Genomic DNA, 18,240 nt, shown 5'->3' on the forward strand with positions numbered 1-18,240 from the left:
GATCATTTAAATAATAAAGTAAGTTTACTGACCTCCAGTAGTCCTTCCAGCTGTCACCTCTAAAATAACATCATTTTTATCATATTTCTCCTTTGGCACAAGGCTCTGGAAAAGCTGGAATAAAAATCAGCATTTGTGTGTATATTTTCCCTGGTACACTATTACTGAATTAAATAAAGGCCCGAAAAACACTGAAAAAAATCAATAATTGGCAAAATCATATAGTATCCCAAACAGGGTATTCCAAAAATGCTATAATAAGTAGAACTAATTAGACCTAAAATAGGTGATCAATTCATGTTAACAATGGAGTTACTTGTCAGTATATTTTCTGCACTGTTATCAGATTATCTTAATTTTCTAGAATGCAGAAGTTCAGATCAAAGTCCAGCATGTTCCATTCAATTTTCTTCAGATTTTGGCTCTTATAATTAGTTCTGAACAGTAGCTTCTTTCATCTAATGAATGAAGCAAGGCTTTGAAAGTCTTCACTTTGAGAAATGATTTCATATTATCTCCTGCTATAACTGACAGCAGACACCAGCCATGCTGTGCCTTCTCAGCAGAGTCGCTCTAATTAAAGACTATGTTGAGGGCTCCCAAGATAAGGCTCGAAATGAGTTTCTCAGCTGTGACCAGAAAAAAAAAGGGCTTCCTAATAAAGAAAGTAACCAACTTTCCTCTTAGGAAGAAAAGGGAAGTAATTTCATTATTACTGAAAGGTTTTTCAAATCAAAGTAAAAGTACCTATGTGTCATGACTGTGCCTACTGCCAATTTCTGAAATACTCCATCTCTGCTAGAAATGATATAGTCTATGGGAGAGAATATGAGACAGACTAAGAGTCAGACATCTTCTGCCTTTGATTAACTGGTTCAATTTGTAATAAAAATAACTGATATCCCATGTAACCTCCCCCTTAACTTTTCAAAAAGCCCCTCTATTGGATTCCCAGAGTAAGAAAGACTGAAGGTAGGAGGATGGCAAATGTGACAGAGGGAAACATGGTATACAGTAGTGTGTTCTTCATTGTCTTTGTAGACAAACCATCCATTAAGCAAGAATGAAAAGAGACCACTATGGAAGGGAAATCTTCCATTTCCATGTCTAGGAGATATCAGCTGATGCTGATACAGTATCATGAACCCTGAGAGGCTCCAGTATGCCACACCCTTACTAGACCTAACTAAAGATGTGTGTTAACCAACTATTTCTACACCTTTGGATTCATTCCATTCTATCCAGAGTGCAAATTTCCAATCCTTAATTAACAGCCACCATGAACTCCTCCTCCTCTTCTCACTCTTAAAATCCTCTGACTCTTCCCTGTGGTGAACTAAGTTTCTTTACCAGCATGTATTCTCTTGCTTAACAAGTTAACAGACTCAACTTTGAATTTTTTTTTTTTTTTTTTACCCTGGGAGTCTTTATTATTTGACATCGTAATTTCTTCATTCTCATTCTGCAGCAAATTACAGGAGACCAGCTTGATCACTTATCATAAGAGAACACTTAAAACAGTGTTTGGAAACCACTTTGAGCACCGAAGCAGAGTCTAGCAAAAACAGCATTCCTTTATACAGCACTATTGAAACTAGTCGACCTCTGAAAACCTACCTCATTGTACAACATGTTGATTTTTTGATCAATGGTTTGCCTTTCTTCCAGTGCAAGTTCTTGTAACTGCTTTTCATCTTGTTTATTTAGGCCTAAAAGCCAGAAACAGAAATAATGATAAAGTTTTTAAATACTTACAGAGAAACTCCTAAGTAGCCATGTTCCTCTTTGGCTACTAAGTTTTATTTCAGTTGCAAAGGCAAGGGATTATACAAAGGAACATTTAGAATATTTGGAGAATGTCAATTAACAAGTATTTGCTAAGCATTTCCAAAAAACTCAATGTGAAAAGCAATATAATCATGCTTCCCAAAACCTTGTGTTTTTTTTTTAAAGGTAAAATAGCTTAAAACATTTCATCTCTAAACAAATCAATCTATTAACAGTAGTAACAAAAATATGCTTAATATAGAAACCCACATTTACAAAGCTCATTATTTGAATGTCTATAATTATATAAATTGGTGATCAAACAGGTTTAAAAAGCTACTAGCTAATTAAATATAAACCCAAATAAGATAAGATTTGGAGCAAATTGGAGTGAGCATTTCCTGTCCAAAGGTAGCAGCTGTAACTCAGCATACTGTGACATGGTCCAGCACAGCTACAACTTCCATATTATCCAAGAGAAGTCAGAAATAAGAATTCTTAAAATCTCTTAATACATTCATACTCAGTTCACATTGTTTTTTTTTAAGAGAGATGAGGACTCACTATGTTGCCCAGGCTGGAGTAGCTATTCTCGGATGTGATCATGGTACACTACAGCCTCAAACTCCTGGACTCAAGCAATCTTCCTGCTTCAGCCTCCCAGGTAGCTGAGATTACAGGTGCGTGCCACTGTGCCTGGCTTAGTACGGTACTTAAAATACATATCATGGCCAGGTGCGGTGACTCATGCCTGTAATCCCAGCACTTTGGGAGGCCAAGGCAGGCGGATCACTTGAGGTCAGAAGTTCGAGACCAGCCTGGCCAAAGTGGTGAAATCCCATCTCTACTAAAAATGCAAAAATTATACAGGCATGGTGGTGCACGTGTGTACCCCAGCTACTCGGGAGGCTGAGGCAGGAGAATTGCTTGAACCCAGGAGGTGGAGGTTGCGGTGAGCCAAGGTCATGCCACTGCACTCCAGCCTGGGTGACAGAGAAAGACTCTGTCTTAAAAAAAATAAAATACATATCACGTGTGTCAGACAAAACATATATTTTTGTAACCTGTCCTGTATGGAGAAAATGGGCCTTTTTCTGTTATTTCCAAAGGAGATAAATCATGGAACTCTAGCAAAACAAGATAACAATGATCTAGTTATTGACCAAGGATGGTAGACCTCATGACCTTTGACTCCACTGCTTTAGAGGCTCGGAGACTTTATTTGTCAGTGGCCATTGCTGCAAATTGAGGTAAAAAATTCCGACCCTTAATAATAAAGAAAATAGAAATGAAGAATCACAATTATAAAGAAGAGAAGACTCTTTTAAATTATTCTCTAGTCATGGAAGTCATTAAGCTCTGGTGGGATTCTGTGCCTCATTCAAGCTTTCAACATTTAACATTTTGCTAGACACTCTGCTAGTTGCTGGGGAGACAAGGAAGAAAAAAACATGGCTTCAGGCCTCAAGTGGCCCAGTCTGGTGGCAAACACATACACATGATTACAATATGAGATGGGGGAGTGCCAGTGTGCCATGGGGGCATAAATGAAGGGGACTAAACCAGACTTTAGCAGTTAGTGAGAGCTTCCTGGCTAAGGTGTCATCAGAACTAATTCTAATTACAGATCATCTGTTGTAGAATTTTTTTTTTTTTTGAGATGGAGCCTTGCTCTGTTGCCCAGGCTGGAGTGCAGTGGCGTGATCTCGACTCATTGCAACCTCCGCCTCCTGGGTTCAAGCAATTCTCCTGCCTCAGCCTCCTGAGTAGTTGAGATTACAGGTGCGCACCACCACACCAAGCTAATTTTTGTATTTTTAGTAGAGACAGGGTTTCACCATGTTGGCAGGCTGGTCTTGATCTCCTGACCTCCTGATCCACCCGCCTCGGCCTCCCAAAGTACTGGGATTACAGGCATGAGCCACCGCACCCGGTCTGTTGTAGAATTTTAATGTCACCACTAGTACCACATTGTGCACATATGCCACAAATGGAAACCAGGCTGACATTACTTAATAGATATCTGCTGATTCAAAGGTATCAGAAAAACCTTCTGATTTGCAATCATATAAAATTATTTTTGTGTTCTCTTATTATTTGCTGTAAACCTGTAGAATCCGTCTAATTCAATTTTATTATATCAACAAAAATTTGAGAACCTATTATGTCCCATGTTTCATGCTGCAGAAGATAGAAAAATGAGTAAGACACAGGACCTGACCTTGAAGAACAGACAATGGGGTTAGGGGCTTAGGTTAAGACAGTTACATAAAGGATTATAATACAAAACAGAGAAAGGTAACCACACTTGTTTTGCAAAGGGTACTGAAGCCAAAGTATGACATCTCAGCCAAGCTTTGTAAGAGGACTGGCTTTTAACAAGGTGAACCAGGCATGTTAACAACATGGGCAAAGATACAGACATGGGACAGCATGAATATATCCAGAGAATGGCAAGTTGTCTATTTTGGTTGGAAGGCAGAATATGCAAAGAGAATTAACATAGTACATGGAGAGGCTGGGGTTACTCTGCAGGGGCTTTTAAATACCAAACCAAGAAATCTCTACTTATAGACAATGGGAACAGGTGAGTAACATGAATAAGATTGTACTTGAACTAGAACGCCTAGAGGTAGGGCTACAAGTTAGGAATTGATTGCAATCAGCTAAGTCAGAGATGTAATGAAGGTATAAATTAGTGGAAGGAATAGAACAGGACTCATGCAAGCTACATCACAGAGGTAGACCCTACTGGACTTTGAATCATCCATCAAGCAGTGGATAAGAGCAGAGGCTTTGGAATCTCATTGCTTGGGTTCAAATCCTTGCTTCTCCCCTCGCTGGCTGAGTGATCTTTGCAAATTTAACCTTTCAATGTCCTCATCTATAAAATGTGTAAAATGAGGGAAAACACAGGCTGGGCAACACAGTGAGACCTCATCTTTACTAAAAATAAAAAAAATAGCTGGGAATGGTTGCACACACCTGTAGTCCCAGCTACTTGGGAGGCTGAGGTTGGAGGATTGCTTGAGTCCAGGAGTTCAAGGTTAAAGTGAGCTATGATTACACTACTGCATTCCAGCCTGGGCCACAGAGCAAGACTCTGTCTCTTAAAAGAAACAAAAAGGGGGACGGGGAATAATCATATATCCTACCTCATAAGGTTACCTGAGCATTCAAATGAGATAATATTTGTAAAGCACTGAGCTTAGTGCCTAGCACATAAGAGGACTTTGTAAATGTAGCTATTATTACTATTATTATAGAAAAATTGTAGAGGTAGTAGAGCCTTTAGAAATGATGTAATCCAATCTAATATTATACATGACACAACCAAGGCTGAAAGAAGTTATGCCAATTTAATTAGAATGCATTTCGTAAACTTCTACTATACACAAGCAACCTTCTCAAAACTGATGAACTACAAATCTGTGTGGCATTATGCAAAAGAGTAAAAAATATCTCCATTAAACCTACGTAAGAGACTTGTGGTACCATCAATAGAAGGCAGAAAAATGGAAGGCTTCAAAAATCCAGGACTTTACAGGTATAACAGTGACTGGTCTGTATATCACATAATACTGCTAAGGCTAAATGAAACAAGATGAAGCACAGAAGAAAATCTAGAAACTAAAAGTTAATAGCCAAATCTGGATAAATGTTGAATCATAGGTTAGTTCATTAAACTTTTCTCTCAACTTCTGTATAAAAATTTTCGAAAATTTTCATAAGAGAAAAAATGTAGAGGCAATAGCAGTATTGAGAAATACTAAAATAAAAAACTAAGATAAAAAATAGCTGGTAGTCCCAGCTACTCAGAAGGCTGAGGCAGGAGGATTGTTTGAGCCCCGGAGTTTGAGTGAGGGACCATCCCTTAAAAACAAAACAAAACAAAAAAAACCATAAAAAATAAATACACCATATACAAAAATAACTAAAATAGATCAAAGACCTAAAGGCATGGGATAAAAATAAAAAATACGTCAGTCTTGTAAGAAAACACAGATGTAAACCTTTGTGCCCTTAGATTAGGCAATTTTCTTAGATATCACTCCCAAAACTCAAGCAACAAGAGAAAAAAAGATAAATTGGACATCATCAAAATTTAAAAATATCATGCTTCAAAAGACAGTATCGAAAAAGTGAAGGGAAAACCACAGAATGGGAAATTTTTGCAAATCATATATCTGATCATGGACTTTTATCTAGAATATAAAGACCACTCACAACTCAATAATGAAAAGACAATTAAATTTAAAAACTGGCAAAGGATCTGAACAGTCATTTCTCCCAAGATGATACACAAATGGCCAAATAAGCACCAGAAAAGATGCTCAACATCATTAATCTTCAGGAAAATGCAAATCAAAACCACAATAACATACCACTTCACATTCATAGGATGGCAATAATTGAAAGGGCGGATAATAAGTGTTGGCAAGTACGTGGAGAAATATGAACCCTCATACACTGTGTGTAGAGCTGTAAAATCGTTATAGTCACTTTGGAAAACAGTCTGGCAGTTCCTCAAAAGGTTAAACATAGAGTTACCACACGAACCAGCAATCTATGTCCACAAAACAACTTGTACACAAAAGTTCACAGTATCATTATTTATAATAACCAAAAAGTGGAAACAACTCAATGTTCATCAACTGATGAATGGATAAATAAAATGTGGTATATCCATACAATGGAATATAATTCAGTAATGAAAAGAAATAAAGTACTGGCTGGGCATGGTGGCTCATGCCTGTAATCCCAGCACACTAGGAGGCCAAGGTGGGTGGATCACTTGAGGTCAGGAGTTTGAGACCAGCCTGGCCAACATGGTGAAACCCCGTCTCTACTGAAATACAAAAAAAATTAGCTGGGCATGGTGGCAGGCGCCTGTAGTCCCAGCTACTTGGGAGGCTGAGGTGGGAGAATAGCTTGAACCCAGGAGGCAGAGGTTGCAGTGAGCCGAGATTGCGCCACTGCACTCCAGCCTGGGTGACAGAGCAAGACTCTGTCTCAAAAAAAATAAAAATAAAAAATAAAAGCTTCCTTCCTGGCTCCACTAACGCGCAGTCCCCTCCAGGAAGCTTTACCCAATAAATCCAGGCTGGTTTGAGTGCCCTCTCCTCTTTGCTCCCATGAAACTGTGCCTCCCTCTAGTAGAGCAGGTCTCACGTCATAAACAATACTTAAATAAGTTTCTCTCACTGGACCATAGAAGCCCACTGATGGGGTAGGAACTATATGTGTAGCCCTAGTATGTAGGTACAGTGTTCAATAAAGGTCTGCTCAATAAAATAAAGCTTCTGAAAAGACCAACATTTTGTCTCCCAGACCTTGAGACCACGGGAAGTACCACGAGGAGCCTGGTTACTTAGTACATTGATCTTTAGTAGCTAAAGTGTGTCAAATACTCTGGGTACAGAGTCCTGTTCTTTCCAAGTGTTGAGCTTATTACTTGTAGGTTTTTTTAAAAGACTGAGTTCAGGCCAGCCTCAGTGGCTTGGTGGCTATAATCATATCGCTTTGGAAAGCCCTGGCACAATAGTCCTAGCTACTCAGGATGCTGAAGTGGGGGGCCAGGACTTACAGGTTACAGTGAGCTACGATTGAGTCACTGCACTCCTGCCTGGGCAACAAGTGAGACCCTGCTTCTGTGGAAAAAAACAACAAAGACTAAGTTCAATAAAGCTTTAACTTAGAAAATCAAATCTGTACTTACACACACGCATATAAGTGTGTGGTTTTTTTTTCATAGCCCTTATGCAGGACACATAAGTATCTTTTACCTACTTTTACACATTGATTCTAATTCTTCAATCGCTTGTTCAGTCTCCTGAATTTCTTGGTAAATGGCTGCAAGAGGTGCCAACTCAGCATGCCTTCTGTTCAAGGACCTTCGGTTTTCTTCATTCACAGGGATATGCTGCAGACGTTGCTCAAGTGTTTGGTACTCCTTACTCAGGTTCTCCATATATTTCTGTAGTGCTTTATGCTTCCAGAGCATCTTGGTGTCTTGATGGCAATATCTCCTGGACCAATTCTTACTTAACAGATGAAGAATGCAATTCCTGTTTTGTCTAAAAACTTGCAGCCTTGTATCAAGATGTATCTGTCTAAATTGATGAGAATGGAGCTGGATGTGACACTGGAGGTAACCATTAAGAGATGGATGTCTAAAAAGCCAAACACACAGGTGACGATTCATCTCAGCATCTGAAATACAATAAACACAGTCTTTAAAAAAAAATCAGCTCTAAAGATACATGCATAATAAACCTGGAAGGAACATCAAGAAATCTTGTTTCATTTACTGCCTCAGCCAGCTCCACAGTCTTAAAATTCAACTGCCGGCCGGCAGCAGTGGCTCACGCCAGTAATCCCAGCACTTTGGGAGGCTGAGGCAGGCGGATCACCTGAGGGCAGGAGTTCGAGACCAGCACAGCCAACATAGTGAAACGCTGTCTCTACTAAAAATACAAAAATTATCCGGGCGTGGTGGCAGGCGCCTGTAATCCCAGCCACTCAGGAGTCTGAGGCAGGAGAATTGCCTGAACCCAGGAGGCAGAGTTGCAATGAGCCGAGATCATGCCATTGCACTCCAGCCAGGGGGACAAGAGCAAGACTTCGTCTCAAAAAAAAAAAAAAATTCAGCTGCCTACAGAAAGAACATAATTCTTCAAATGTATGAATAACATATTAAAATAAATAAAAACAGCACTGCTTCCTACCTGTTCAACATATATAATTAACTGAAGCATATGAGTAGGAGTACAACTAACAAATATATCAATTGAATGAGTTAAGTCAGTTATTTTCTAGAAAGTATCTAGAATCTAGAATTGAGTGTGTAAACAAGCTCTTGAAAGCTATGAAAACATACAAACTTAAGGCGGTTCATAAAGTCATTTTCTAAAGTTTGAAGAAAATATTATTATCTTGTATAATTCTTTAACTTTAAGGATCTAGATATCCAAGGAAGTCAAGTAACTTAATCAGGACTATTCAGTCGGCTGGATGGAGACAGAGCTGGTATTAGAATGTAAGTTGCCTGTTCAGGACTCAGTAATTTTCACTCTCAATTGTGCAATCACTTTTCAAAAATGCTTCCCGTTTAGCTGAGATCCTAAAGGAAGAAAAGTTCAAGTATTAATAGACCAAGAAAGTAGGGCTGGTGAAAAGCTCTACAATTATATTAAATGGTGACAATTATATTAAGCAAGAAAGGCAAGGAACAAAATAGAATCTCAATTACATTTAAAAAATATTCTACAATATAAGGTATACATGTAAGAAAAAAAAAAAGCACATAGAGTATTTTTTAAAAAGAAAGTTAAATAAAAAACATACCAAAATGTGCCGAGCGCAGTGGCTCACGCCTGTAATCCTACCACTTTGGGAGGCCGAGGCGGGCAGATCATCTGAGGTCAGGAGTTCGAGACCAGCCTGGCCAACGTGGGAAAACCCCATCTCTACTAAAAATACCAAAAAATTAGCTGAGCGTGATGGCACACACCTGTAGTCCTAGCTGCTCGGGAAGCTGAGGCAGGATAATCGCTTGAACCTGGGAGGCGGAGGTTGCAGTGAACTGAGATCGCACCACTGCACTCCAGTGTGGGCGACAAAGCAACACGCTGTCTCAAAACAAACAAAAAAAAGAAGCATACCAAAATGTTAATAAAATGATCTCTAGTTGTGAGATTATGAATACCTTTTGCTTGCTATTTTTTTCTACTTTTCAGTGTTTTCCAAGTTTCTTGCACATGTAGCATGGAATACTTTCATAATCATAAAAAAAGATTAGTTTAAAAAATTACAGGTTAGGTGAAATTGGCTGTGTACAATAATTTTCTGTTCTCCTCCCCTCCAACAGAGATAATCAAGAGCTAACAAAAGTACACAATGGTCTTACTGAGTAAGAAAGGGAAAATATAAAGTGTTCTAAGAAAAACTCTGAGGTTCAAAGTTGAAATAAGGCTCAAGCCACGCACAGTAGCATGCACCTATTGTCCCAGCTACCCAGGAGACTGAGGCAGGAGGATCACTTGAGCCAAGGAGTTCAAGGCCAGCCTGGGCAACACAGTGAGACTCAACTCAAAAAAAGAAGGATCAACATTTATCAAAATCAAACTTTACTGTCTCCAGTGATCCTACTATGCTAGGAGGTGCACTGATATATTAGCTCATTTGTTCACTATAAGTCTGTTAACTTAGCATTATCACCTAGGAAATAAAACATTCAGAATGGTCTTTAAAATATTCAGTTTCCAGAGTTCTACTGATAGATTTTAGGATACTACATCACATTATTAAAAGAACTGTTGAAGAAAGCACCAATGGCCAGCTGTCACAAACGTTACACTCCACCACCCCCGTATTTCAAGCACGTTAGAGAAAGTGTATCCATTTGCTAACAGACAGAATAAAAGGATGACAAATATATGTTTGTACGAATACTTATTGCTAAAATTTCCATTTTAGGAACAGTAGTAGAATGCATAATTTTCAAGGTCATGAATCTCAACATTAAGGAAAACAAAACAAAACAAGATGTTTACTCTCCAAGGTTAACTACACCTGAGAACAGCACGACTTCTCCATTACCCATCCCAGTAACAGTATTACTCTGATGCTTTGGGGAAAGTTCTGAGTGTAGGCAGGTCAGAAGCGACAGCCCGCGGGGCAGCAGCACGGGCAAACCATGCTGTGTAACTCAGTATATGGAGTGATTCCATAAAGAGGCAATACAGGAGGCGGCGAGGAAGATCAGGAAAGAACTGTGAGTACCTAAGAAAAAGAAGAATATACACGTTAGCTCTCTTTACTGAGGTCGGAACCTTCCGAGACCCGCCACATTTCAGCCCGAGAAACCCGAGATCACGTTCACTTCCTGGTTCACTTCTTCCGGGTTAACGCACGCTCCCGGCCCCTCCTCCGCCACGACCGCTCTCCGGAGGAGTTGTCCTCGAGCATGCCTAACAAGGGACTAAAATGACAAAAATGAGCTAAATGAGAAAAATGACAAAACGAGAATGAAATTGTCATCAGACAACCGCCCCCGCGCCGTCCTTATCCAGAGCGTGAGCCCAGAGCGGGGGTGGAGATGGTGGGAGGGAGGGAGGGGCCAAGGTGGGACTAAACTACAACTCCCAGAGCGCCCACCAAAGAATCCTGGGAGTTGTAGTTTACCTTGCGGCAGCCTCCAACCCCCACTCCACTCACTATCCAGCCAAATGTGGAGTTTTTGGTTTTCACCGTTAACTGCAAACCTAGAAGAGAGATTCTTTACGATTCTGATTAAGAGATCAAGATTTAGAACATATTGCATGTGAAATTACAATAATTTCCTTATATATTAGAAGCCCCTAAAGCACTGTTTTCCGATATTTAAAAAAAATAAAGTCTCCTTTTACATCATCCACAAATGTAGAAGATTCTGCGTGTAATTTCTATACTTTCAGCTTCCATTGCTTCAGAAAATACCTAATGACTAAAGGATAATACAAATCAATTTGTATTTTAAAAGTAGTAACAGCCCCAAAAGTTAGGAGACCGTGTATTTCCACATGCTAGTGATTTTATAATGTTCTTTGCACATGGGAATGTAGGGGCTCAACCTAGATTCATAGCTTATGAATCACTGATTAAATGAAAAATGAAAACTCAAGTTAATAAACAATTGCAGGAAAATGCAAGCATATTGTCCTACTTTAACTAATCCAGTGGGATCCAGCCCTTGGCTATCACAATTTACAGTCTTTCTATCTCCACGCCTCAATTTTTCTTCCTGAAAGAAAAGGCAAAAAATGTACCATATTACTGACTTTACAGAATATTTTCTTAGATTATAATCACATACATAGAAAGGAGAATTAGCTATATATGCAAAATAATATCTAACGTTTATAAGCAACTTCAAGGTACCTACTTCTATGTACTATGTACTAAATACTGTTCTAAATGGTTTTACCCTATTAATTCATTTAATTTTTACAACCTTAAAATACTCATTTTGCAGAGGAGAAAATTAAGGCATACAGAGCTAAAGTAACTACTCCAAGGTAAAAAACAGTAAGTGATAGAGCCAAGACTCAATTAAGGCAATGTGCTTTAATGATCTGTGGCTCCTAAGCTCTGATACAGGGCCACCCTGCTCCAAAAAAGAAAAAACCTTCAATCATGTATTCAATAAATAGTGAACACCAGTTATGTGCTATTCACTATTCTAGTCATGAGGATTTAGCAATGAACAGAAAAGACAAAAACCTTTGCCCACATGGAGCTTATGTTCCAGTAGGGGAAAAGTTCCAAAGGGTCTACATAAAGTCATTCTCCTAAGTTATCCAAAAAGTTCTTTAATTATTTATTCTGATTTGTGCTTTCAGCTATATAACTTGAGTATTATATATAAAGCTTTATTCTCCTTAAAAAATTAGTCTTAGTCGGGCGTGGTGGTTCACGCCTGTAATCCTAGCACTTTGGGAGGCCGAGCCAGGTGGATCACCTGAGGTCAGGAGTTCGAAACCAGCCTGACCAACATGGAGAAACCCCATCTCTACTAAAAATACAAAATTAGCTGGGCGTGGTGGCGCATGCCTGTAATCCTAGCTACTCGGAGGCTGAGGCAGGAGAATTGCTTGAACCCAGGAGACAGAGGTGGCAGTGAGCCAAGATTGCGCCATTGCACTCCAGCCTGGGCAACAAGAGTGAAACTCCGTCTCAAAAAAAAAAAAAGTAGTCTTACTGCTATGGACTGAATTGTTTATATTCATAATCATGTGCATATTACTAATATTTATTTTTAAAATTCATATATTGAAGTCCTAACCCCTCCAATACATGTGACTGTATTGGAGATAGGGCCTTTAAGGTGATTAAGGTCAGATGAGGTCGTAAGAGTAGAGCCCTGACATAATAGGATTAGTGCCTTTCTAAAAAGACACTAGAGATCTTGCTCACTGTCCCTGCCCAAACAAAGAAGAGGTTACGTGAGTACACTGTGAAATGGTGGCCACCTACAAGCCAAGAGAAGAGGTATCAGACTGAAACCTACATTGCTGCCACCTTGATCTTAGACTTCCCAATCTCGAAAGAGGCTAAGAAACAAATTTCTGTTGTTTAGGCCACCCAGCTGGTGGTTTTGTGTTTTTTTTGGTTTTTTTTTTTTTTTTGAGGCGGAGTCTCGCTCTGTCACCAGGCTGGAGTGCAGTGGCCTGATCTTGGCTCACTGCAACTTCTGTCTCCCGGATTCAAGCAATTCTCCTGCCTCAGCCTCCCGAGTAGCTGGGACTACAGGTGTACACCACCACGCCCAGCTAATTTTTGTATTTTTAGTAGAGACGGGGTTTCAGCATGTTGGCCAGATGGTCTCAATCTCTTGACCTTGTGATCTGCCCACCTCAGCCTCCCAAAGTCCTGGGATTACAGGCATGAGCCACCACACCTGGCTTTTTTTTTTTTTTTAAATAGAGATGGGGGTCTCACTATGTTGACTAGGCTGGTCTCAAACTCCCAGCCTCCTAAAATCCTGGGATTACAGGTGTGAGCTACTGCACCTGGCCCAGTCTATGGTTTTTTGTTATGGCAGCCAAGTTGTTCTGACTATGCAGAACAACTTAGAAATTTAGAAATCGGGCTGGGCGTGGTGGCTCACGCCTGTAACCCCAGCACCTTGGGCGGCCAAGGCGGGTGGATCACTTGAGGCCAGGAGTTTGAGACCACCCTAGTCAACATGGTGAAATCCCATCTCTGCTAAAAATGCAAAAATTAGCCAAGCACAGTGGCACGCACCTGTAATCCCAGCTACTCAGGAGGCTGAGACATGAGACTCACTTGAACCTGGGAAGTAGAGGCTGCAGTGAGCTATGGTGCCACCTCACCCCAGCCTGGGTGACAGAGCAAGATGCTATCTCAAAAACAAAAACAAAACAAAAAACAGTGAGACTTTCTCTCTTAAGAAAATTACAGCTTTTTAATATTATCTAATGTCCAGTCAGTGTTCAAATTTCCCTGTGATGCCGGGCACAGTGGCTCACGCCTGTAATCCCATCACTTTGGGAGGCTGAGGCGGGTGGATCACGAGGTCAGGAGATCAAGACCATCCTGGCTAACACGGTGAAACCCCGTCTCTACTAAAAATACGAAAAATTAGCCGGGCGTGGTGGCAGGCGCCTGTAGTCCCAGCTACTTGGGAGACTGTGGCAGGAGAATGGCATGAACCTGGGAGGCAGAGTTTGCAGTGAGCTGAGATCAGGGGCCACTGCACTCCAGCCTGGCCAACAGAGCGAGACTCTGTCTGAAAAAAGAAAAAAAAAAAAAAACAAATTTCCCTGAGTCAGATTTTTTTTCTCTTTTTTGTGGCATTTTGTTTGTTAATATCAGGATTCAAATAAAGTACATAGATTGCAATTGGTTGTTATATTGTTGGTTTATTTTAATCTTTAGATTCTCCTTTTCTTCTTTTTTTTTCCTTGCAATGTATTTGTTGAAGAAACTGGATCCTTAGCCCTGAGGAGTTTCACACAGTTAAGATTTTTCTAGACTTCTGGTATATAATGTGTCCTTTGTTCCCTGTATCTCCTGTAAACTGGTCTAGAAACTTGATCAAATTCAGGTTTAAATTGTTTTTGGCAAAACTACTTCATAGCTGTGGTTATGCTCTGTGGTTATGTGTACTTTGCTTATGGGAGTCTCTTAAAAGTTATGTCTTTTAAAATGATATTAGAAGCTCTTCATTGCCTAGATCCATTTTTTCACTAGGTGTGGCAAAATGGTGATATTTTATTACTCATTCTTCATTGATTAGCTAGAACCTCTATAAAGAGAAACGTTGCTTCATCAGCTATTGATTGTCTTTGCTTTGTCATTTTGAAAAGGAAAAATAAAAACTTTTCTAAAGTAAAAAAGTGATCAAAAGCCAGGCGCTGTGGCTCACACCTGTAATCCCAGCACTTTAGGGAGCCAAGGTGGGAAGATTGCTCGAACTCAGGAGTTTGAGACCAACCTGGGCAACATGGCGAGACCTCACCTCTACAAATAAAAAAATTAGCCAGGTGTGGTTCTGTGTGCCTCTGGTCCCAGCTACTTCGGAGGCTGAAATGGGAAGATCACTTCAGCCTGGGAGGTCAAGGTTGTATTGAGCTGTGATTCACCACTGCATTCCAGCCTGGGCGACAGAGTGAGAAACTGTTGGAAAAAAAAATGGCGATCAAATTAAAAAGCTTGCTTTCTGAACAATTTCTAGGATTTCTAATTTTTATTTTAATCTTATTATTATTATTTGTATTTTTGTAAAGAAGGGGTTTCATCATGTTGCCCAGCATCTTCAAACCGGTTGGCATCAGCTATTCCCCTGAAATTCAGGATCTGAAAACCATATTAAGCAATTCTTAAACAAATTTCTTATTATTCTAACATCAGAGATCCTATCTATAAGAGCAATGGGGATGTAAATTAATCCTTAAACAAAAGCCTTGTAATTCTGACATCAGAAATGCTATTGATTCAGGAATTAAGAAGCAATCACTTAGGCAGATAGTAATGGTATGGGAGTAACCAAACACCATTTCATATTTGACAATGCTTCCTGTGTAATTTTTATACGAAATAAGCCAAATTATGTCATTTTTGGACTTTAGGGAAACTAATATCTTAAAGGATTAATTAGATCAAAAAAAGACTTAATTTATAATTTGATTTTAGAAAGTTTGTCAAATATCGAAGGTTTAAAAACATTTGATATCACAGATCATTGTAAGTCATTCTCGGGAGGCTGAGGAAGGAGAATTACTTGAACCCGGGAGGTGAAGATTGCACCAAGCTGAGATCACGTCACTGCACTCTAGCCTGGGTGACAGAGCAAGACTCTGTCTCAAAAAAAAATGAAAGAAAAGAAAAAGAAAACATTTCCTTTAGACCTTTAAGAAAATATTTTAGCATCAGGCTACAACAAACAGAACTCAAGGGGAAACAAAACTTATATGAGCTGAAAATGAATTGAAGAAGAGTGTTCCTATTTCATGTCCTTTAAAAGGGGAGAGAAAACCAAAAACAAGATGCAATAAAAGTTGAACTTTCTGTTAAGAAAACTATAATCTCCTGTAATTTTTTGAGTAAATCAATCCCTTAAGAAAATTAATTTTATTGTTCTAATTATTTAGTGTATAAGTGTTTTCTTTTTTTACATCAAGCCCAATCCCTGGAGAGACCATTATAATTTCTCATTAATTTTAGATAACTTGATCATATATAAGTTTTCGGGTTTTTTTTCTTATAAATCCTATTCTTGTGACTTACACAGACCATTCATGACATGCTTGGACTTTCTGGTTTGACGTGACCATCCCTTTTTTTTTTTTTTTTTTAAACAACCAGTCATTTTATTCTAGGACTAAATTTACCATACAAGATTGTTTCTTATATAAAATTATTTCTCTTTAAGCTTTCTTGCCAAAAACAAAACCTCTTTATTTTTATAACTTCCTTTACATCTCTCTTATTTCCTGGTTCCTTTTACCTTGTTTTTTGTTTTTTGTTTTTTGAGATGGAGTTTTACTCTTTTCACCTAGACTGGAGTGCAATGGCTTGATCTCGGCTCACTGCAACCTCTGCCTCTCGAGTTCAAGCAATTTTCCTGCCTCAGCTTCCCAAGTAGCTGGGATTACAGGTGTGCGCCACCACACCCAGGTAATTTTTGTATTTTTAGTAGAGACAGGGTTTCACCATGTTGGCCAGGCTGGTCTTGAATTCCTGACCATGTGATCTGCCTGCCTTGGCTTCCCAAAGTACTGGGATTACAGGAATGAGCAACCACGCCCGGCCCTTTTACCTTAGTTTGTACATAACCTTTAAATAAGCTTTCAATTAGACAAAAATTGTTCACTTTTTTAAAAAAGGACATACTTTATTATTAGAATGTTTCCCTACAATATATTTTTGTTAGAAAATACCCAAATAACAAAATATCTATTAATTTAATATAATTTTATATTCTAAATTATGAGTTTTTCTACATTTATCCCATTACATTTACCTAATTATTTTATTTTAATCATTTACCTATTTTAGTTATGAAAACTGTGATAGTCATGATTTAAAGTTATGAAACTGCCATTGCAAAATTATAACTGGGACAGTGAAAAAGATCTGACCTAACTGACTCCATCTTGCTTCTAACCTCCAGGCTGTCCTTGTTCATTCCTGAGCGTAGGCCAAACTAACTTTGGGAGGAACTTAGTTTATAGTTTAGCTTTGAAACAAAGATAACAGTCCTTTCCCAAAACAAACTTTACTGCCTGTGGACTAGACTGCCTAAAGCCACAAGATTAGAAATTATAGTAATCTTACTAAATTTAAGATGTAGCTATTTCCATTAAACCAATATCAATGTCTTGTTTATTAAAAATTACATAAGCAAAGTTTATTATATCTTGGGCTGGGTTTATAGTTCTGTAAACCCTATGCAAAATTTTGAAACTTTATAGTATTTGGTTAGGATAATTATGAAATTTCTTGATTAATAAATGCAAACAAAAATTTATGTTGGCAATTTTTATGACATTTCTAACATTACCAATAATTTTAAAGCTAGCTTATTTATTAAAGATTTTATTTAAGTTATGTAAACTTGAAAAAGCATTTAACTAGTCTTTTTTCCTGATTAAAATATTTGATTCACATATTTTTATATTCTTAAGTTAATTAATTAGAGCTCTTTTAGATATTTTCAGTAGTGAAACATTGTGTACATAACACATAAATACATAGACATATTAGGGATGCTGATAGAAGTACATCTTACAGATTCATAAACAGCTTTTTTTGCTCTTATACTTTCAAATTCTTGATAACCTGTCTCACTACCCTAGGCAGTTGTTAGCTAAATAGCTTTAAATTTGCATATTGAAGGAAACAACTTAGGTGAAAATCAAACAGCAAAATTTACATGATAAGGTACAGAGAGAAAAAGTCTGACATGCTAGAGAAAAATTAAAATGAATTTAATTGCTAATTAAACATAAAACTGTACAAATTATAAAGGCTTTTTATTATTTTTTATTTTTTAATTTAATTTTTTTTTGAGACGAAATTTCACTCTCGTTGCCCAGGTTGGAGTGCAATGGTGTGATCTCAGCTCACTGTAACCTCTGCCTCCCTGGTTCAAGCTATTCTGCCTCAGCCTCTCAAGTAGCTGGGATTACAGGCATGCGCCACCATGCCTGGCTAATTTTTTGGATTTTTAGTAGAAATGGGGTTTCACCATGTTGGCCAGGCTGGTCTTGAACTCCTGACCTCAGGTCATCCACCCGCTTTGGCCTCCCAAAGTGCTGGGATTCTAGGTGTGAGCCACTGCTGCCAGCCTAAAGGCCTTTTAAATACACACGCACACACACACACACACACACACACACACACACACACACATCATATAGCTTTTACTTCAAAACTTTAGATATGAGATAAATACAAATTCACTGG

At 38.7% G+C, this 18,240-nt stretch overlaps 1 protein-coding gene across 8 annotated transcripts in view; it reads right to left on the bottom strand.

Moving 5' to 3' along the window:
* MTRF1 (mitochondrial translation release factor 1) overlaps positions 1-10,849 on the bottom strand; it is a 47,038-nt gene extending 36,189 nt beyond the window's left edge. The window contains exons 1-6 of one of the 8 annotated variants that reach the window (XM_063697282.1): positions 10,636-10,849; positions 10,340-10,551; positions 9,281-9,398; positions 7,558-7,980; positions 1,618-1,709; positions 33-114 (exon numbers count right to left, since the gene is read on the bottom strand). In XM_063697282.1, coding sequence (XP_063553352.1) covers positions 33-114; positions 1,618-1,709; positions 7,558-7,980; positions 9,281-9,398; positions 10,340-10,372 — 748 coding nt within the window. In that variant the 5' untranslated portion in view covers positions 10,373-10,551; positions 10,636-10,849. The other 7 variants (XM_063697284.1, XM_063697286.1, XM_055360038.2 and 4 more) reach the window with 7 other exon arrangements.
* Positions 10,850-18,240: the final 7,391 nt, after the last annotated feature.

This window comes from Gorilla gorilla, chromosome 14 (assembly GCF_029281585.2).
Source record: "Gorilla gorilla gorilla isolate KB3781 chromosome 14, NHGRI_mGorGor1-v2.1_pri, whole genome shotgun sequence".
Lineage (NCBI taxonomy): Eukaryota > Metazoa > Chordata > Mammalia > Primates > Hominidae > Gorilla > Gorilla gorilla.